Source organism: Zootoca vivipara, chromosome 3 (genome assembly GCF_963506605.1).
Source record: "Zootoca vivipara chromosome 3, rZooViv1.1, whole genome shotgun sequence".
Taxonomy (NCBI): domain Eukaryota; kingdom Metazoa; phylum Chordata; class Lepidosauria; order Squamata; family Lacertidae; genus Zootoca; species Zootoca vivipara.
Window position 1 is genome coordinate 69,849,499 of NC_083278.1, and position 22,670 is coordinate 69,872,168.

The window sequence follows — 22,670 nt, forward strand, 5'->3', positions numbered from 1 at the left end:
TTAGAAGGAGAGGGTGCCGGGGCTTCGGCAGGGCTACAGAGCTGGTCTACCGGCTCTTCTATGATTGTTTCCTGGTACGGTGGGGGTCTTGGGCTCCTTTCCTTTATCACTGGCATTTGTGGGGCTGTTGGACCTTCAGTTCCTTTAAGAAGGATTTTTGCCCTTTCAAATAAGTTGAGATATCGAATTTGCAAGGGATATTGGTCTTCTAGGGTTATTCTTAGTGCAGAGATTCGCTGGGCATTAAAGGAACCTCTCGGTATCCACTTCTCTCCCTCTGGATGGTCCGTGGTGACGCGGATCCAGTTTTTTTGACAGAGTCTCTTTAGCCGATTTTTGTCAAGTTTTTCCACCCCAGGTAATTCATGCCAATGTTCGAATATGAATTGTAATGGGCTTTCATCCTCAGAGTCCCCACTTTGGCGAAGCTTCCATTGAGCTTTGCCACGGCTGGGAGTCTGGGACAGGAATTCCTTTGAATTATGCGCACCCATGTTTATTCTGGCTCTTTATACTGCAGTTCTGGGTCCCCGACCCTTTCTCCTGGACACACTTAACCTTCCGAGTCTATGACCCACCCCCACGTTCTAGTGGTGTTTCTGCCTGCCGTTCGCGTGCACTAACTACTAGGCGGCTGGTGCAGCTAAAACCCTATTGGAACCCTCCCACTGGTCATCAATTGCCTGAGGGTTCCACAGCAACTTCCCTGCCTCTTACACACTAAACTCAGATCCTACTGAACGCTTGCCTATGCAATGCCAGGTCGGAACTGAGGAATAAAAGGTTGGAAAAGAACAGGTGCACTTGCGTTCCCTGGTCATGGGTCATACCCAACAATGGGTCGCCATGGCAGGGGGGCGTCTTCACCCGAAGATTAAGAGCAGAGGAATAGGAAACAGAGCTGGGATAGCCAGATTCCCAGATTGGTAGAAAAGGCGACAGTTTGCTCAGACTTCTGCTCAGTTTGGCAGAAGGGAGCTGGGACAGTCTTTCTAAGCACTGCGTTTAACGTAAAGACTGTTGCCCTGCACCTCAGTTCTACTTTATACCCGTGCCTTGGCAGCCTTGCTGCAACTGAGGTCCAAAGAGGAGAGTAGAAAAGGATAGTTCAAGCGGAGAAATAGATTTTTAGTTGCTGTGGTTCTTAGCTCACCCAAGGTGTCCCCTTTTAATACTCACAACGATTCTTCCCTGAAGCTCCGGATTCTCAACACTTAAAGTCCTGGTATAAAAAGAGAAAGGGAGAAAAAAAACCCACACAACCTTCCCCGAAACGTTGCTCCGCTCTGGCCGGTCTCGCCGGACTCCCAATCACTCCCCAGAGCTCCGGCCCCTGAGGTCTGGATGCCCCCTGCAAATGGCAGGAGCGCGCAGGGCTTCCTTTTCCCCAGAAAGGTCGGGGCTCAAGGAAAAACTGGGTCCCCGAAGTGGTCGCCAAATCTGTTGTAAAATTATGTAGGTCTCTGGGCACCTTAAACAAAGGGGATCTTGACCCAGGTAGAGTCCGCAGATCCTGGTAAACTAGCGCAATTGCCGCTGCTTACCGCTACGAAAATAAACAGAGCCCCAGCCAGAGCTGTCAGAGCAAGGCAAAATTTATTAACCCACTCGAAAATAAAGAAATAAAAGGCCGTTGCAACAGCGGTTCAACCCCACGCAGCAAATTTAGTGGAGAAGAACCCCGAACAAAAGAAGCTTTGGATTTTTATAGGAACAGTTTCTCCATGTTACACAGTTAGCGTGAAAAAGGCGGGAAGCGGGCGGAAAGGAAGCAATCAGGCATGTACAAAGGCTTAACAGTCCGTGATGGGTAGCGACAAAAGGTGACAATCTTTGGTGGTAGCTGACTGATGCATGAATAATTTTTCCTATTGTTTCAGGATGAGCCAACGGAGATGCGGAGAACATCGGTGATAAAAAAATCTAAATAAAGTTGTTTTTCTCCCTTAATTTTGTGTATCTGTGTCATCTGTCCGCGGCCAGCTAGGTGGCAGTGTGGTATTACATATGATGAGGCGGGAGGGACAGTCATCCTAATTCAGCAGAATATGTGAGAACTAATACACCGGAGTTCATAAACATATATAGAAATCAACTTGTGATAATGCGCTGATCGGGGTATACAATATTGATGATAAGTAGCAAGAAGTTACAGTTTCATGGGCATTCTAAAGAGGGTTTACATACAATTGTAGCGGGTGAAAAGTGGAAGGAACGATTACGTTCTGACAGCGATCGTGCAATGACAGCTACAGCGGAACACTTTGACATTCAGTAACAAAATATAACGGGATCTCAGGCCAAACAGTGTATCGAAGGAAACATTTGTTAGAGACAGTATAAAGAAAATTCCTCCTTTATTTTGGTACTGTTTACTGCAACAAGATCGGCTGGGCTTCCTTGGAATCGATAATCTCCTTTCCTGGGAGGGGGGGGGACGGAGACGCTTGGTCAGCAGCGGCAAGGAGTTTGTGTAATCAGACGAGATAGCTGTCATTTCCAAACATCCTGGCTTGGCTTTGTTATGTGTACCTTCCTATGGGCTTAGGGCGGAGGTTGTGGTGATCGGATCATGTTGATTGGGATGGTGGGGCATACCGGGGCATGTCTGGTTGAAACAATAGAAGGATTCCCCATCCCGGTCTCAAGTCAGCTTTCCCTTTTGACCTGATTTGGTACTCTGTGAAACATGGCTTTGGTGTGGCCAAGAAATGCGTGTCCCCTCTCTGTTCATTACTGAACCCTTATTTCAGCTGTTATATCTTTTATCAGTCCTGGCCGTTTATTTCTAAGCATATATCACAGGCACACCAATGCATCATTCTGGATATGATCCAATATATGGCATTTTAAAAATCTGCTTGATTTCAATGGGCAGTTTAATGTTCTCTAAAATCTCTTCCCCACTGGACTCAGTGGACTTACAAGTGCTGTACTTTGGACCGTGCCTTCAGATGTTGTAATACTGTGAGGCATTCCTTTGACAGACAGATTGCAGGTTGATTGTCCAGAATGCTCTTTGATGTCTCTTGAAGGGAGATAATGGTTAAGAGATACCTGGAGATCTGTCTTGACAGGTAGCTGTCAGCAGCATGGAGAGAGAGGGGGGGAGGGCGCTCTGACTCACTTGAAGGTGTATGGAACTGCAGAGTTGGAAACCTCTCTCTGGGTTTCAGCAATGCAGTTAGATAATTTTATACTCTGGTCCACAGAACTTGGTGGGGGATTATCTTTTAGTAGATCTACATTGCAAACTTCAAAGCAGCAGATTTCAGTGCACATAATACCCTGTTGGATTGTGGCCTTGGACTGGGTTTGATAGAGAACACTAGGATCTGCAGTTTGGCTGGCTGGGAGTTTTCAAAAGCCTGCCTCACCAAACTGCAATTACAGAATCTCTGGGGAAAGCCAGTACCGTTGACGTGGCAAGCAATGTCAGTATCTATACAGTATCTATATTTTGATAGCAAGCCTGTGTTTTCTAATTCTTGAAAAGTACCTAGCAATTTTAGATGAAATCGTATATATGTGGTTTAATAATCAACTCCTCTTCGCAAGGTCTCCTAACTGCTTTTCGCACCCTTTGCAAACTGCAGCTCCCAGAATTCTTTGGGTGAAGACATGACCAATTAAAGTGCTATCATAGGGCTTTAAATGTATGGTGTGAATGTGGACTAGGTGATCCAGCGGGGCTCTTACATTTTTAGGTACACCTCTGTCTACGATGGCATCATTAGAGTTAAGTTTGCGGCAGGTAATACTACACACTCTTACAGCAACTCACTGACTGATAATGACTGCTTACCCAGTCACAGGGTGGGCTGCTGTTGTGGCCCATCACGCCACACTCATTCCCCTCAAGTGTATCGCCAGGGCTAGGTGGTTGGCCGTTGGGGAATTCCCAGGCCAGTCGCTGGAGATTGGCAGGCTTTCCTGCCATCTGTCTATTTGAATCCTGGCCGGGCCAGGTAGGCAGGGCTCTGGACCTGATAAAGGCGGGCTGTCCTACACTGTCTTACACCAACTCACTAACTGATAACAGCATCTTCTCCCTACCCCCACCCAGAGCCCTTGGTCCCCCAAATATGAGTTCCCATATGGTTTCCCGTGAGTTGTCCCCCCCCCCCCGTCATACCTAAGGGCACAGCAAGAAGCTCTTTTTCTGTTAAAATTTCCACATTGGAAGTGGAATTAACTAAGGCAAGCCTTACACCTCATTTAAAGCCAAAGAGGCACATGTCACAAATAATTCCGATCAGACTGCAAATGCAGAAAATGCCTTCATCTTTATATATCCATTGCTGGTATACAGGCTATGACTAGGTAACCAAAACAGTAGAATGCATCAAAAGGAGAGCACTACAAAGCAGAAACAAAGAGAATGGCAACAGGGAAGAGAGACCAATTTATTAATGTGGTTCAAATAAATCACAATGCATTTCAAGCAATGAGCACTTTGTGAGGGGTCTATCAGGAAAAGGAATTGTTCATCTCTATTGCAGTGTCTTGGATGATTTGCTCCAAGAAGCTAATAAACATTGAATCCTATGATGGTACAAAGGATTTGGGAGGTTATCAAAGAAATTGTAATGGATGTGAGCTAGTCTTTTTTTTCCTGATAGACTCTCCAATAAACAAATAATTGCACAAACTACTTTGAGACTTATACCAAATGAATTAGTAAATTGGTCCTTTGTACCAGCTGGTTTTTTAAAACAACAACAACAACAATGGCAGTAGCAGTAGCATAAACATAATTGTACAGTGGTTGGGGAGGAGGGCACATAAATATTTCCAAAATCAAATCACACTTAAACCTAATTTTATGGAAGATTGAGAACATGTATTGGAAGAAGATGGGCTAGTGTGTGATTTTAATGACACAGTCAGTGGATTGATTTTATATGTGCCATTTAATGGCATTCAGGGGAAAATATCAAAGTCACAGTGAAAAATATCCTTACAGTCAAACCATCCAAAAGTTTGGAAGATTACTCTGGACTTAATTTTGAAGTAGAAAATAAGTACATATTTTGTAACTGCTGTGTCGTCTGTCTGCCATTCACTTTACTTATTGGGTAACGGAAAGTAATTAATCTGTTTTCAGTTGTTTATGGCAACAGAACGCAGATTTGCCACAGCAAACTTCAAGTATGGTGGGAAATTTTCTGTCAGAACAAGAAGCAACCTGTGAGAAACCGAATTAGCATTTTATAGAGTCATAATACATGTTCACATATGCTAAAGAATAGAGACATATTTCTGGTATGTTTGTTTTTTCAAGTAGCATACAACGCACAAGTTCAAATATATCTCGTCATTCATTGTTCACAGTACTGTTCCGTTCTTATCACAAAGAATCATCAGAAGATGATTCTTCTAGTGGCGCAAATAATCTTTCTGTTCCTTCAGGTGTCAAGAAGTCCTGCACCATCCCCCACAGATTCCTAAAAACAAATGGAAACAACAACACACTTGTGGCTAAAACCCACTGTGGCAAGTATTTGGCTGAAGCACCCCACCAAACTGCTCTCTACTTTCTTATTAAAGAGTAGCCTCAAATGTTGTGGTGAAAGAGTAATCTGCTCTCCCATCTTCTCACTATTCCATGTTGATTCAGCACTAGACAATCTACAGAGGAGAAATTGTCAACTGTTCATTTATCTAAGCTAGAAAGACTCAAATTTAGAAGATATTTTATCCTTGCCAGATTCAATGCCCTCCCATCTGCATTACTGCAGGGCAGATATGAAGGTAAACCGTATTCAGAGCAAATATGCCCATGCGGTTTGAAGGAAGTTGAAACTGTTATTCATGTCCTACTATACTGTCATTATTATAGGGACATACTTTAAGTATTTATCACTCCAATCATGCAGCGAATCCCAAGCAGATCTGATGACCACAATTTAAAATACCTAATAGAGAACAGGGAACCAGAGATTACCTCAAAAGTGGCGAAATTCTGTGCTGCTCCTATACAATTAAGGAGGAAAGCCCTGAATGAATCTAATGGTCAATGTCTTAGCACGCATATTTTAAATTAGAGGTTTAAGGTCTTAACCTACGTATTTCAATTGTTTTATATCTGTACTATTTACCATGTTCTAGCTTATAGAGTTTAATTTTTACCTATTTACCTGTTCTCTATTGCTGTATATGTCTGTATTTCTAGTCTGTGTTCATAATAAATCAATTCATTCATTCATTTACTTCATAGGATATGGAGAAGCAATGTTCTGTGTCTATTGTGGTCTCCAAGACTGTTCAGAATGTTCCTGTCATGATGCCATCTATACAGAAAGTCCTCCTTATAATGAGAGCATGTTTGGGAGATGTGCTCTCAGGGCTCTTCCACACTTACCTATTGCCCTACACCAATTCTATCCCCCCTCAAATATGTTGGGTGGAGTTGAGCCCCACCCCCCCATCTTGAGGGGCTTGATCTTGCCAGGCCTTCCTGCGATGGCGGGGGGGGGGCCTTGCCGGGCCTCTCCATAACAGTGGTGGGCCTCATTGTCCCCCCCCCCCCCGCAGTGGTGGTGAGCTTCATCAGGACTCGCAGGCTCCTCCTGACATGCATGACATCACACGTGTGCATCACATGTGTGATGTCACATGTCAAGGGCCCCCTCCCCCAATGTTGGGTGGAACTCAGTGCCTCTGCTTTCTAGGCAAAGATCTGGACTTTCAAGCTCTGTGATTTATTGGACAGCTCCCCTGCTCCCATTGATTTCCACAGCTGAATCGGAACAAACAGCAATTGGGGTTTTCTGTGGGTTGTCATTTGCTCTGATTCAGTGGTAAGAGTAGGTAAGAGTGGGTTTCAACGGGGAAAGGGCTGGGGCAAAAAAAAAAAACCCAAAAAAGGGCTTAGACACAGAGTTTTAAAGCACAGAAACATGGCACAAAGGGAAGTCTGGATGAACCCATGGATGGGGGATTGCATGTGACCCCAATGAAAAAGACTTTGGACATCTCAAAGGTAGAGTGGAGGATAAATCAATTTAACAGTAGCAGCAGCGGCAGCAAGCAATAATAACATCATTCAAGCTTGCATATGTTCATTTAGGGAGTGAATAGAAATATAAGAATATTCCTCTGTAGTCCGTTCCAACTCTAATATACTCATCTAGCCCCAGTTTCAATGAAGAAACAGGATTAATGTATAAGCCATTGCACCAAAATATGGCTGGAGATGTGTGTTTGAAATGTGTGGGCTACTGAAAGCAATTCAGTGTGGACAGGCAGTATCCATTACATGCAGGCACATTCATTCAAATGCACATCTGGATATGCATTTGATTCATTCCTCTAGTTCCTGCTTAGGTTCATGGGTGGGTTGGGCTGTGTGTGATTCTATATTACGGAGAGTTGGTAACAAGAGCTAAGCCAGCTGGGTGTATTGTGTGCAGGTAAATATTGACTTAGTCACACATTTTGCCTTCAGTTCAGCAGATAACATCACACAGCACCCAAGACGTTGCTCCTTTGGGGACTGAATAGTCTCTTTATTAATCTGTGCCTTGCCGCTAATTAATGCCATTTAAATAGGCTTCTGAGCACTAAGGGCTGGGGGGGGGGAGATGATCCAGTTCTGACTTCACACAATTAGACACCCTCCTTCAATTATGCCTCCCAGACAGACTTTGATTCTCGGGCTCCTCACAGCCTTTCAAATTCCCTAATCTATAATGAAGGAGACTGACGCCAGCTCCCAAAATGAGAATCATAATAAAAGGAGGGCAAAATTTGGGAGCACCCTCATTTATAAACTGTCTTATTATGCAAATATCTCCAAGGCATGGTACAATTTAAAGGAATCTGAATGCGCACTTTCACTGGGAGCAAAATTGGAAATTGTCTTAAAAGTTTAACACATTAAAAAATATTTAGTAAGGGCATTTCTTTAACTGTCTCCCGGCTAATTACTTTTAATAATTAACAGCCTATAAAAGAGACTAATTAACCTTGTATCCCACTATTATCTGCTGCTAATTGCCTTAATATTTTATTGCCAATAACCTCTAGGATAGACATATTTTAATGATTTTAAAATATCACCACTGTGGTTTGGTTTGGGGTTTTTAACTTCTAACATAACAAATTCCATTATTCTTGCAGGAACATGAGCTGTTCATATCCTTCTGCATTTCCCTTTTCCGATGTCATCAAGGCAGAGCTGGCTTAGCTTTTCTCTTCATGGTGCTGAATCCCAGCACATGTTTTTCTCCATCCTTACAAAATCCCTTCACTGACTGTTAAAGGTAAAGGTAAAGGTACCCCTGACAGTTAAGGTTGCGGTGCTCATCTCACTCTATAGGCTGAGGGAGCCAGCGTTTGTCTGCAGACAGCTTCCAGGTCATGTGGCCAGCATGACAAAGCCGCTTCTGGCGAACCCGAGCAGCACACCGAAACGCCATTTACCTTCCCGCTGTAGCGGTACCTATTTATCTACTTGCACTTTGACGTGCTTTCGAACTGCTAGGTGGGCAGGAGCTGGGACTGAACAATGGGAGCTCACCCCGTTGCGGGAATTCGAACCGCCGACCTTCTGATCAGCAAGCCCTAGGCACAGTGGTTTAGACCACAGCGCAACACGCATCCCTCACTAACTGTTAGTGACTAACAAATGGATGAATGGAAGTTTGGCTAGAAATAATCTTTTGGTGACCATCTTCTGATGGCTTTTTTTTTTGCACTTACCAAAAGCTCTCACACCAGTTGTCCCAGAGAGAGCTACTGTTTGTTCACCTCACAACTGTAGAGGAATCAGTTATGTTGGTATCAGGCCTTCCAAAGGGTCATCACCACAGATTGTCACAAACAGTGATTGTTTGTTGCAGTTTGGGTGGCTGGCACTCAAAAGTGTATGGCCAATTCTTCATGGCACAAGTCCCTTGCCTGAATACACCACGCATGCTCTCCTCACAACCCCTAACATGGCACATGTCCCTATGTGGGTGTAACTCAGAGTAAACTCCACAGAGTTCAAGGGGACTTATTCCCAGATAAGTGTCCAGAAGACTGCAGCCTTGCTTATTATTTTTGTGCGCACGTGCATGATGTAAATATAATGTTCATAACCAATCTGTGGTAGGTAGTATAAAGAACAGAGCCATATCTGGCTTCAGTCCTCAAGACTTTTTTAAAAATAAAATACTATGGAACTCAGATTTGTGTGGAAGCACCGCTTTCTTTCTTTTTTGCAGTTACCAAAAGCTCTCACACCAGTTGTCCCAGATTCTGATTCAGGGACCTTTTTCCAATTGAATTGAAATACTTTCTTGTCACTTGTACAACTTGTATACAGTGAGATTACACAGGCAACCCCCACTCAGCTCTCTTCGTCTTAATTCCCCTCGTTTACTGACGCACGCACACCAAACCCGAAAGTGATGTGCGGGGACTCTGCATTTACTCAGTAATGAGAGAAATGCAGTTGTTCAGGGTCACTCTCATCTGCTCTAGCTGAATGCACTCCATAGTTAAGCCCTAGGTTACTGACTCTGCGTGAGCTCATGCACAATTTAAGCCTCACCTAGTTTATTATTAGAACGTTCGGACTCACCGCTGGCTTTTCTCACTAAACTTCTGCCTCTGTAATGTACTTGTGACAGACTGTACAGCATCCTGAGAAACACAAAATGAGACAGATTCTTTACTCGAAACAAATTGGTTGATATAATATACATCCACGTGATTCACAGATGACTGATACAGATATACAATGTTTATTCATAGCTATTTGTTTACATATACAGTAGAACTTATAGATATTTATATATGCGACTTAACGGTGCTGATGTACATATACTGATGAAATGAGTGCCATATATATAGGTCTATATATGTCAATGTTGGTGGTATCAACTCTGCACATGGCACAACTCAGGAATTCTAAGAAACCCCCCCCCCCAAAATTGAACTCAGTGGTTAAAATCACTGCAGTATTGGAAAGTTCAGTTTGTCATCTTGATTCAAAATGGCACCCAACTGTATCTAAACACAGACAGAAATCTGTTTTTTGTTTTTTTCCAGGAACCATCATGCTAGTTAAGTGATGTCCAGGTGCATAGTGGACAGAAAATATATAGCAGAGTAGCGGAAAGTACCCAACCTGAAATTTATAAGTGGATAATGTAATTATCCTAGTGACAAATTGCACCATGGGCTGATTGAAAGCTCTTTTGCCAAAAACAAAAAGTCCCACACTGCTCTTTGTAGAGTCTGCCTGCCTCTCCTTCTTCCTGTCCAATGCCCCACCCCCTGACAAAACCCCAGATTGCTCCAGTGTAGTCTGGAATATTTCAGTCCATCATCCTGATTCAAAATGGCACCCAGTGGTGTCCAAACATGGGCCAAAATCCACTCCTCCATCCTGGGATCAGTCACACCAAACAATGATATCTGCAACAAACCCATAAAGAACAGACAGACAAAACATTTTCCAAAACATTTAGTAGCTGTAGGGCAAGTACCTCTTCTAATGATGCAGTTTTTGATGTATTGAATGAATGCATTTGACTAAAAATGAAACAAACTTACTCCTATTTGTCTTTTAAGAAACTTGTTAGATGCCTGGAGCTTTGATGCTTCACCCTGTAAAAAAAATCATAAATATGCACCTTCTTTAATGTTTTGCCATCTTTTTTGATCAGTAAGATTTTAATATTTTGCTAAAGTCATAATCCTATAGAATCATAAGAATGTCAAAAAGTAAAGAGCAGCACTACGAATTCAATATTGGAGAGCGCCCCCCCCCCCCATTTTCAATGCTTTCAAACCATTTTTATACTTTAAAGCTTCCTGTAAGTTTGTCCAGAATCCCTTACACTTTTTTTTTAAAAAAAAAAACACCTTTCTGGTTATGGGGAGGCATTGCTAAGCTTTGTCTGAGCTGGCATTAGCATCTTGCTTGGTATTGGACAAGAAGCAAATAAAATGTTGAGGGGCAGTTTGTCACTGTTCAAATTACATGAAAGGAAGCTCATGTTTTCCACCTACATACATTGCTATCTGCTCATATATATGTAATATATTTGTGGGGGGGGGCAATAAGAAGAGATGGTCACCCTCTTTCCTTTGTCATGGATTCATTCACTGTTCCTAGCCATTGATCCTTTTCTAGAATGCCCTGAGATACTGGCACAGTTCATTTTGTTTGTGAGTTTCTCCCTCCAATGAGAAGATTGTAAACTTTTGTTTCACTTTTGATTCTGATTTCAGCTAGTCACAGTTTAGCAGTACATCCAAACCCTAAGCTGTGGTTAACCTTAACTAGGTACACTTGGTAGGGGCACCGGAGAGGGCCTTCTTGGTGACTGCTCCCAGACTTTGGCACTCCCTTCAAAGAAAACTTACACTGGCTCTCTCCTTGTTATTTCCTGGCAGGTGAAGACTTTCTTGTTCAAACAGGCTTTTGGGAACTGGCTGTTTCTTAAAGAAAGGACTGATGCTGTGGTGTTCTTATTATAACAAACTGGAGCTGCAAGATGGCGTCGAGGTAAGACGTGCTTGCCGGAGCTCCTCTTTTTAAGTTTTATTAGAGCTCTTCTTTTAAGTTTAATTAGTGGCCTTATATCCCTTCAAACTTCTCGAAGACGGATTGAGGTTGCTCTGTTGATAACGCCAGGAATTCACACTGTTGATACTTGTGAAGTCGGCGTTGTAAATCAGTTTTAACGAGCTGGATTCGGCAGCGAAAAGATGGCGAACGGCACCCAGTCAGCGTGAGCTCTCCGATCTATCTTTTTAAAAGACTGTTTTTAATTACTATAGAAATTTGTTAAATTCGGTATCGTCTTGGTACCCTTTAGGCTTTTTTAGTTTTTAGTTTTTTAGTTTTTTATTTTACTTTTTAAGCTAGTACTTTAGTTATTTTAGTATTTACGAGGTTATCTGGGAGATATCCACTGACCTGGAATCCTGGGGGCAGCTGCATGAAGAGAGAAACGACTCAACAACCGCACAGCACTGCTGATAATAGGAGAGGAATTGGGAAACGTACCAGAGATATAGAGGACATAGAGGAACTGGGGTGCCTGCCTCTTGCCAAGCAAACTAAAATTAGTGAACCTTCCTTTGAAAGGACAAAGGATACTTTTAATATTCCGGTTTCAAACACTTTCGCCCCGCTAGCAGAGATGACTGATGAGGAAGTCACCCTGAAAGAACCTTTTGATAACCTGGATGCTAACCCTTCAAGTAATAATAACATCAATTTAAGAAGATCTACAATCACTGATATCCATTCGAAAGACTGTATTAAAGATCAAGAAAGCTGCCTCGCTGGTGCATTATCTGAACATTCGACCACTTTAGACCTTGTTGCAAAAACGGTGGACTGTATCTTTAAATATATAAGAGACATCCGAGGATCCTTAGAGAAGATTATTTCTCTTGTATCACTAAAAGGTAAAGACAGTCCTCAGGAGGCATTACCAGAGACTAGAACTACACAAATGCCCAGAGCACCTGTTTTACCTCACACACCTCGCATAACCCCTCAGGCTGCTTGCAACCATGAAAATGAACAAAATAAGGATGAACAACATTCTATACCTTCCCATAAACTGTTGCTGCAAGCTACCAAAATCTGCCTAACAGTTTGCCCCTTCAGAGGCCAGGTGATTAACTGGTATTACAAGAGTGAGATAAGGAGGCATCTAGCTGGACTTTTGGGGGTAAATCCTTACTCTATTGATTTGATCCATATTGATCATGTTAGCAGCAGGCCTCAGATGCAGAGAGTGCTGCTCTCATTTGAATCCAAAAGGTTCCCTACACGTATTATGTCCATAAGAAGATATTTAATCAATTTTGGAATTTTTGCTACAAGAGTTTTTGCTAATACCAAGATATACCCTCTTTTACCTAACTGCTTGCTCAAAAAGAAAGCAGTTAAGTCTGAGGGCCTACCAGTTACCACGACTCCAACTCCCCTGGTTGCAGACCTAATCAGCTGGATTGATGTCCCCCTTCCGCCACTGACGAAGGCTACCCATTTGGAGAATTCCATAGAGCATGAATTACTTCTATCCTTTTCCCACCTGCCAAAATCTGAACGAACAGAGATAACGGACAGATTGGACGAGTTGTTGCTCTGGCTCCGTAACTCAGAAGACCATGCCCATATAAATAAGATGAATCCCCCCCCAATTTTAGACCATCCTACTGAAGCCCAAGTGGAGCCTGCTTTAATAACCCCCAATCTTCAATATGGCAGTACATTCCATGGGGATGCTAAGCCTGTGCAGGAACCAGTGGGAGATTCGACAGCCCTTTGGTCAAACTTGGAAGCTGTGGCACGGCTGAACGCCCTTTTGGAGGCAAACCGAAAAGGTTGCCTTCCACCTGCCTTACATTGCATGTTCCCTACAGCAACTGTTGACCTAAAAGGTCCATCTCCCTCCACCTTAGATGCAGAGGCCATGGATCTGTCACTAAGTGATACCCCTGTGCATCAGGACTTACCCCTGCAGTTACCAATAATTAAGCCCCAGTCTTTGGCTGTTGCTGCAGTAAGTGAGGCTCGGAAACTGTCTGGCAAGCAAGCTACAATTACTTCCTTCTTCCAGCCTATTGCTCCCCCTTGTAGCAGGCATTCCCGGGTGGATTTCTCTGAGCAGATTCCGCAAGGGCCAGCATGACCCAAAGGGGTGACCAGGAGGTCACTTACTTTCTTATCCTGGAATGTAGCTGGTATTAAACCTAAGTTGATGGACCCATCCTTTGTTGCTTACATAAAAAGCAACCGTATCCTTTTACTGCAGGAGACATGGGCTTGTGAGGACTTCTTTTTATCAGGGTATAAGGGCTTCTACCTGAGTGCAAAACAGAATCCGTCATCACCAGGTAGGCCGCAAGGTGGGCTGGCTACCTTTGTCTCCTTGGCCTTAAATCTCCAGGCGGAACAAATCGACATCCAATCATCATCCATGCTAGGTGTAAAGCTACAAACAGCAGAGGAAGTGTTTGTGGTAATCAATGTCTACCTGCACCCAGTTTATAAGAAAAATCTGGTTGACCAGAGATGGAAGGAAATTCAGTCGACACTCGAAACTCTCCTCGATAAATACTCTGAAGCCACCTTCCTGGTCGCAGGAGATTTTAATGGCCGATTGTCTTACTCTGATAAATCCTTATTTACTAAATACAAGAAATACCCTCCATTATCCATCCTAACTACAGACCTTTTACCCAGGAACTTCAAAGACAGTGTTGCCACATATGCAGGCCTTAAATGCAGGCAAACCTTGTTGGCCCTTAATTTTCATCTGTTAAACGGAGCTCTTAGTTCTGATTACCCAGCTGAATTTACTTTCTGGTCAGGTTCCCGAGCCTCTACCATTGATTTTATCTGGACATCAGTAGAGTTGATTCCCAAAATCACTAACTTTAAGGTGGTAACAAGGCTGGAAAGTGATCATTTCCCCTTAGAACTTTCCCTGACCCTGGCTGGAAATCTGGACACGTATTCCTGTGTGCCTTTAACAAACAATCAGCTGCAGATGAGGCCTATTGCCTCAAAATGGACCGACAAAATGGCTCAACGGGTAAATGAATTCCTTTGGTCTGACCAACTTCAAGCGACAAGGGACTCCCTTATCCAGGCAGATGAGCCACTGCCAATATATGATAAGCTAGTAGATCTGCTAAAACCATCTATGGCTCGGGTTCCGGTAATGAATAGTAATCATTTCCCTCATAAAAAGTGGTTCGATGAGGAATGTAGACACTTTAAGAGCCATCTGTATAATGAATTCTTGGCATATAGGGCATCAAATGATCCCGTGCCTAGTAGTCACCTTATGAACCTCAAGAGAAAATATAAAGCTCTATTAAAGGATAAGAAGCTTGCGGCAGAAAGAAACAACTGGAACAACCTTCTAAAAGCTGCAGAGAATAGAAATCCCTCCTCCTTTTGGTATCAAATTTCCCAATATCTGGGCAGACCGTCGATAAGGATAGAACCCCAAATTTCAGCTGACACCTGGGAGAGCTTTTTCGCTGATTTATATGCAGCCCATGCTGTTGGCGGAGAAAGACCAGATTTGGCCCCCATGCCTGAGTGGGACCCAGTTACCTACTCTGAAGTGGAAACACTTATAGACCAATTTAAGGCGGGCAAGGCACCCGGAGATGACCTTATATCCATTGATGTTATCAAAGCTAATAAGGATTGGTGGTGCCCACTCCTAGCAGCACTTTATACTCATATAAATAAAACAGCGAAGTTCCCCCCAAGCTGGAACTCAGCACTGATTGTATTAATACATAAGAAAGGGTCGCGTACTGACCCGGCCAATTTTAGGCCAATCAGCTTGCTGAATGTTATCGGGAAGATTTACTCAAGGTTTCTGCTCAATAAATTAACGATCTGGATGGAGAGCAATAATATTATCGCAGAGGAACAAGCGGGTTTCCGCCCTGGAAGATCGACAACAGACCAAATTCTAATCCTGAACCATCTGGCCGACAAATATGCTGGCAAAGGCCTAAAAGCCCTCCATGTCGCCTTTATCGACTTTAAGCAGGCCTTTGATCTAATCCCCAGGAACCAGCTATGGACAAAACTGGCAGCGACGTCTATTGACCGCCGCCTCCTTTTGCTGATTATGAATCTGCATACAAATACCTTCCTGAGAATTAGGCTAGATGGCAAGGGGCTAGTCTCTAATCCGGTTGCCACCACTAGAGGGGTAAGACAGGGCTGCTTGCTTGCCCCTGCCCTATTTAATTTCTATATTAACTCACTAGTGGCCCATATGACCAATGCTGCTTTCCACCCGCCAAAATTAGCAGGTAGAGCCTTGAATGTCCTCCTGTATGCGGATGACGCCGCCCTTTTAGCTACCTCCCCCATTGGGTTAAGGAGGATGCTTCGAGCTCTTCATGAATACGTGACCCAACACGAGCTCCATCTTAATTATGCCAAGACCAAAATAATGGTCTTTGCTGCTCGACCAAAACCTAATTTGTGGTCAATTAATGGTATTCCCATAGAGCAGGTTAGTTGCTTCAAATACCTGGGTCAGATAGTTCGATCAAACAGGTCCTTCTTGGCACACAGAGAATATATAGCCGCAAATGCTTCTAAAGCAGCTCTGTTGATTAGATCCCTGTACTCCAAGAAACAGGCACAAACAGTGGATGTTGCCCTGCGACTCTTTAAAATGAAAGTTCTCCCACTACTTTTGGTGGGCATTGCCTTGGGTACGCGTAGGGACTTTGTAAGATTGGAATCCATCCAATCACAATTCCTCAGGGCCATTCTCAGGATCCCCCCTTCTGTTGCGGGTGCGATCATGAGATTGGAGACCGGTTGCCAAGCCTTTACGTATGTGGCCCTGAAAGCGAAATTATGGCTATGGCTCAAACTATGTTTCAGACCGATGGGTTTGGCCCCCCTGATTCTGAGGGATAATTTTAAATCTCCATGGGAAAGGGAAGTGGTAGAGGAAGTGCAAAAGTGCGGTCTGTCCTCCCTTTATATTGAGTCCATGACGTTCAGTCGCGCTAAAGCGATGATCGCTCAGAGATTGGGGGATATCGCCAGACAGGAGGACATAGCCCGCGTGAAATCTGGGATGTTTTTAGGGGAGCAGGTGTATCGGTCTGCACCAGCCCGTTACCTGGCGGATATCCACTACGTGGAATACCGCAGACTACTTACTGCGGCTAGACTGAATGTCCTTGATTCGGCGGTTTTGAGGGGAAGATTTGGAGGAGTCCCATATGGTCAGAGAATGTGCCATTGTGCCTTGGGTGAGGTAGAATCCACAGAACACATTCTACTGAGTTGTCCCTTTTATAATGATTTAAGGCAATATCTTATAGACCCGTATTTATCTCAGTTTAGTTCCCGACCAAGAGAACGGCAGGCAGCATATTTGCTAAACAAGCCCACTGGGAAAATAACCTTCTCAGTGGCTAAATTCCTTTTCCTGGCGCTCAAGTGTCGGAAACGTATAATCGAATGTCTTGATGTGGGTTACCGGTAGGAGGTTTAGTAGTGCGGTCATACCCCATTTATGTATCCCGCTGATGCCCTCAGTTTTATATTTTTATGTATCCCGCTGATGTCTTCAGTTTTATATTTTTTATATTTTATGTATCCTCCTGATGCCTTCAGTTTTATATGTTTATCTTTGTATTGTGAAATGTTTTTGTTCTGACTATCGGTCGAATAAAGTATATTGATTGATTGATTATAACAATCTGCATGTTTTAGTGGATGCGTGTGTGTTTAATTGCCTACCCTCCAACTTGGTGCTGCTGGAAATCAGGACGCGTGTCTTCCCAGCTGCGCTCCCGCGTGAGTCATGTGACCTGTGTGAGCTCACAGAGTCCCCAGACACATGTTTTAAGGCAAAACTTGCAGGATCACAACCTTGCACGGAATCACAGAGCCCAAAAACATAAAAGTAAGGCATACCACGTTCAACAGAATGGAGCATGCTGATATCCCCACCTACCTTTTCATTATACCCTTGGATCTTACCTCTAATTCTTTAACAGTCTTTTCACGGATGTTGGCGATGCCAGCAACCGCCATCGTTTCTTTAATTTCTTTTTGCATCACTTGGATTTCCTCCCATGTCGTGATAACTTGACACCGCAAGGATACAAGTTTCTCAGTGCTGGAAAGAGCAGGAAGCTCTTCTTTGGACAGGTCCTCACGTTTCTTTTCTGCAGGCGCAAAGACATGATGGTGACTTGTATAGGAGCATTGCAGCTGCAACCTTGCAATCCAAGGGCAAAAGCCAAACAGGTTGAGGAGAGAAAAGGAGCGAAGTAGCTTTTCCCTCAGCAGGACGTCTCTCTCAGCAGCCTGACACCGTACAGAACTACAGCACAATATTAGTCAAACTCAGAGTACAGCATTGGACAACGCCCACTGATTTTACAGTTCTTCTGTACAATCCGTAAAGCTTCCAACACATCAGTCCCATTGTTCAAAGCAAAGCTACCACTCACCTGCCATTTTTTCATAAGACTGGCTCATCCACAGCTCCATTTCCAATTCATTTCTCAATCTGAAATGTAAAAGAAGGAAAACGAAGCCTCTAATTCATTCCAGTCCAGCAGCGGCAGCGTTTTAAGACTTGCGCAATATACACCAGACCCAAGCAAAAGTGGAAGAGCTGATCCTGTTGAATGTGTTTACATGAGGATTACTCCACATGCAAAATGACTCCAAATCTGCACTGTGTGTTTGCTCACCCACCAGTTTATTAGCTGCATGAATGAAAGGCAGAACCCCTCGGATAGCAATCAGATTCTCCCGAATGCCCTTTTCTCAAATATAAACAACAAGGGCCATATTCTCCAGTTATTTCCATGCTTACCTTTTGTGGGTATTTTATTTTGTGGGTGTCAGGTGTAAGCCATAAGGCAGGATATCAGTGAGTGAGTGAGTGAATGAATGAATGAATGAATGACAAACAAAACAGGGGGTGGGAGCACTCCTTGCAAAGGCTGACTTTATTATAAGTGCACATCAAACTAGGTTGGCTTCGTTCATCCCTACAAATTGCAGGTGCGCATTTCTGGGGTGAGCAACATACATAGGTTTTTTTCCAGTTCTATCGTATGGGACAATTTGTAAATCTACATGTACAACTCTGAACATTTGTCAATGCCAGATTGTAAAGTGAGTTCCTTAATTCATCAGGGATGTGTCTACACAATCATTTTAAGAGCGCTGCGAGATTTTAGAGCAGGCAACCGAGAAGTCTCCTTCAAGGTTTCAAAGTTACTTTTAATAATATACTGTTGATATCATTCTGAGGGCATGAATATTCATGGATATAACAGAGAAGCAGAAAGTATGACAGACTTTGTTCACATCCTGCTTTTACTGGGGAAAGGGCCAATAAGTTCCAGGACTTTTGGCAAGAGATTAAGCCTGCAAGTCCATAACATTGTTATTAGAGAACAAGTCCTGTTGAACTGAATGCAACTGGGAGTAAGTAATTTTGAAATTGCACTGCACAAATGTACTTAGATCCCATTGGCATGAATAGGGCTTAAGCTGCCTAACTGTGTGCAGGCTTGGAGCCTAAGACACCACATATATTCACAGCCAAAATTTCTTGGTTCTGTGGCCAAGTGGATTATGATGTGATAAGTAAGAAAGTAAAATGGGTGAGACTTTCTGAGCCACAGAAGAAAGACAGAAACAGGAGCAACCACAAAAAAACACCTCTCTTTTTCTCTGCCAGTTACTTATTTCTGCCCCATTAATAGCATTATTGAAGGACAATAGTAGAACATTCAGAAGGTGTGGAACTCTGGATATAAGCAAATCTGTCCACTTTGGTTTCTCTGCTTTTCATTTTTCCACCCTTAAATTCAGTTCTGCACATTTCCACATCAGTTTCTGATTATTTTTAATAATAATAAAAGTCCTCTTGAAAATTAAGCAGCATTTTCACGCAAATGTCTCCTCACACACACATCTTTGTATGTGTTTTGGCCTAGCCATGGCCCCTTATTAAATGTATTTTTGTATGCTAGTTCCACCAATCCATTTGCCCTAGTATATGAATGAATGAATTTATTAATACGGTTGCAGACCAGCATCAACACGCACAATATCACAGATCATAAAACATATCAAAAATACAAAGGACAGTATGAATATAACAAGGATTTAAATATAAAAATTAAAATTAATTATTAAGGTACCCCCTGTAGTTAACATTTAGGGGTTTGATCATTATGGGATACCACTTGCTTCCTGCGATTGATTGCAGACACACATAATTTGGCTACATTTAATGTAGTCTTGGGATTCTTGTCCTCTACCAGTAGTTTTAAACTATGGTGTTCTGATTCTTTCATGGACTTTTGCAAAACAGGTGTAATAAAAGTCAAACGTATATGCTTATAAAAGTGACAACGTAGTAGTACATGTGAAGCAGTTTCTACTTCCATCGAGCCACAAGGGCAGACCCGTGCTGTATATGGTTTACCCTCAAATCTGCCCTGTAGTAAGGCAGAAGGGAGAACATTAAATCTGACGAGGGTAAAAGACCGTCTGTATTTGGGTATCTGAAGTCCTGACAGGTAGTTAGCTGGAGAGAAACCTCTCCCATAGTCCCTTATTGCTGAATGTTTGATCATTTCGCTCCGGGAAGAAAATAAGCTTTAACCAATAATGGATCTTCAATATCCATATCCGAGCACTGACAGGGATTTGTCCAACCTCCAAACGGACCACTATGTTAGATACACAAGGGGGGATCCCTAGCAGGCAACGAAAAAACTTAAGTTTGAAATGCCTCTAAGAGAGTAAGGTTTTTAAAGCTGCAGATCTGGGATCCATATAACAATTGTGATAGTATTTTTGCAGCAAAGACCTGGGAGGCTGCCGATATATGTTGGCCCCCTTTCCCGCAGAAGAATCTTATTAACGCTTTGGTAGATCTTTCTGCATTTGCAATAGTGTTTTTAATCTGATAGCGCCAAGAGCCCCTTTCCTGGAAGGTTATACCCAGGTATTTAAAGGATGCTACCTGTTCTATTGAGCGGTTGTCTATTCTCCATTTGTGCCTCCTCCTTTTTTTAGAGAACACCATGACTTTGGATTTGTTGTAGTTAATTGTTAATTGTTCGATACTGCAGTATTTGGTAAGAGATCTCAGACGTTTTCTTAATCCAACACAAGAAAAAGAAATTAAAACTGCGTCATCCGCATATAAAAGGACCGGGAGGGGCGTACCAGCCAATTTGGGGGGTGGGCATTTTCTTTCTCCATATTTCCTACTAAAGAATTGACATAGAAGTTAAATAAAGTAGGCACAAGGACACACCCGTGTCTGAAACCATAGTGGGTTTGGATTTCCTTGGATAGATGGCCCTGTCGGTCACACCTTACCTGGATCCGTGTATTTTCATATAGACTGCGGATGAGATACAGTAAGCGTCTGTTTATATTTGAAACGCTTAGCTTTTCCCAAAGTCTATCCCTCGGTATTAAATCAAAAGCAGATTTGAAGTCTATAAAGGCTACATATAGAGAACCTCCTTTTCTTGATGTATATTCCTCCGCAAGGTGTTGGAGAACAAGGCCCTGGTCTAAGGTTGACCGATTTGCCCTAAAACCAGCTTGTGCTTCTGAAAGGATGTGATCTCATTCCATCTAATCCACTAGTTTGTCGCATAGGTGGGCAGCGTACAATTTGCTAATAATACTTAGGAGGCTGATTGGCCTGTAATTAGCCGGATCTGCTCTGCTCCCTTTCTTGAATAATGGGATGATGATTGCTAATCCCCAGTCCTCAGGGATAGTGGCCGATTGATCTATACTGGTAAACAGGGCAGCTAACACAGGGGCCCACCATTCAACATTAGCCTTGAGGAGTTCTGGTGAAATGTTGTCTGCGCCGGGGTTTTTTCCAGGTTTAAGAGATTGGATAAGCCTATAGATCTCTTCAGTTGTTACTGGGGGTCATTTAGCGCCAATATCACTCGGAGCTGGCCCTAGTATATGCATTTTACAATGGCTGGAGAACCACATTGCAAAATTCAGAGAAGTGCAAATTTCAAAAGTTGGCTGAGTTTTCTTCACATCCTGTTTCAGAAAGTGCAGGTTGGGTAGGTTTACCTGTAAGTGCCAATTGAATTTCCTCCCCACATCCATCCAGGCCAATTTATTTAGCAAAATCTACTTCTAGGCCCTGGTGCTGTGCCTACAAAACCCACGAGGATATTGGCTACCCTAGTTAAGTCTCTCTCTCTCTCTCTCTCTCTCTCTCTCTCTGTCTGTGTGTGTGTGTGTGTGTGTGTTTTATATGTTGAATGAACATTTTCACACTTACACAACTTACTCTTCGTTTCTTGCTAAAGCCAGTCTGGATTTCTGCACAAGATCCTGCACCTCCTGCCTATTCTCTTCTACTTCATGAGTCATCGCTGCCCTCTTCTCCATGCCTTTGACTTCATTCTGCAAGGTCTATATTGTGGTCGAACGACAAAGAGAGCCATTAGGACATTCCAGCAGGAGGGAAGCATAGCTGAGAGCAAAGCCAGTTTGTGCTATTTATCTTAACTGGGGTGACAGAACATATCTTGAGTTTGTGTTTATGTGCATACATTTGACACACCATAGATTTAACACACACACACCACCACCACTGAATCCTGGGAAATGTAGTTTTGCCTTTCTCTGAGCTACAATTCCCGGCAACCTTTTTACAATTACAGTTACAAGAATTCGGGGAGGGGACTGCTTTAAATGTGTGGTGCGTACACTGCCTATGATTCATGTCACTGACTGCATAAAGGCCAATTACAAATACTGAGCAACATCCAGTACGGGACAACAATACACAGGCCAAATCCAAATTTACAGCAGAATGAGTAATCTGTAATCTGAACTACAGGCTACAATGCTCCCCTGTGTTAGACACGTCCTAGAAGAAGAAAAATCTAACTCAGCTCTTTGCCTGCTTTGTATACACCTTTAAGCACCAGGCAAAAACTTTCCTCTTCAACCAGGACTTTGGCTGATTGACATCCAATGCCCTTTCAAATGTGCTGTGGAAAGGGGAAATTATTGGTTTGTTTCTGTTCTTATTTTTATTATGTATTACACACACACACACACACACACACACACACTGAAGTTAATGTTGTGAAGCACTCTGAGATCTATGGGT

The 22,670-nt window shown here is 43.0% G+C and overlaps 1 protein-coding gene across 4 annotated transcripts in view; it reads right to left on the reverse strand.

Moving 5' to 3' along the window:
* C3H6orf118 (chromosome 3 C6orf118 homolog) overlaps window positions 1-22,670 on the reverse strand; it is a 47,347-nt gene that overhangs the window by 17,184 nt on the left and 7,493 nt on the right. For 2 of the 4 annotated variants that reach the window (XM_035110565.2, XM_060272810.1), the window contains 6 exons: window positions 21,840-21,964; window positions 17,983-18,041; window positions 17,507-17,694; window positions 10,549-10,602; window positions 9,572-9,633; window positions 4,118-5,447 (listed from right to left, as the gene is read on the reverse strand). In XM_035110565.2, coding sequence (XP_034966456.1) covers window positions 5,351-5,447; window positions 9,572-9,633; window positions 10,549-10,602; window positions 17,507-17,694; window positions 17,983-18,041; window positions 21,840-21,964 — 585 coding nt within the window. In that variant the 3' untranslated portion in view covers window positions 4,118-5,350. Of the gene's footprint in view, window positions 1-4,117; window positions 5,448-9,541; window positions 9,634-10,548; window positions 10,603-17,506; window positions 17,695-17,982; window positions 18,042-21,839; window positions 21,965-22,670 lie in introns of those variants that run through there. The other 2 variants (XM_060272812.1, XM_060272811.1) reach the window with 2 other exon arrangements.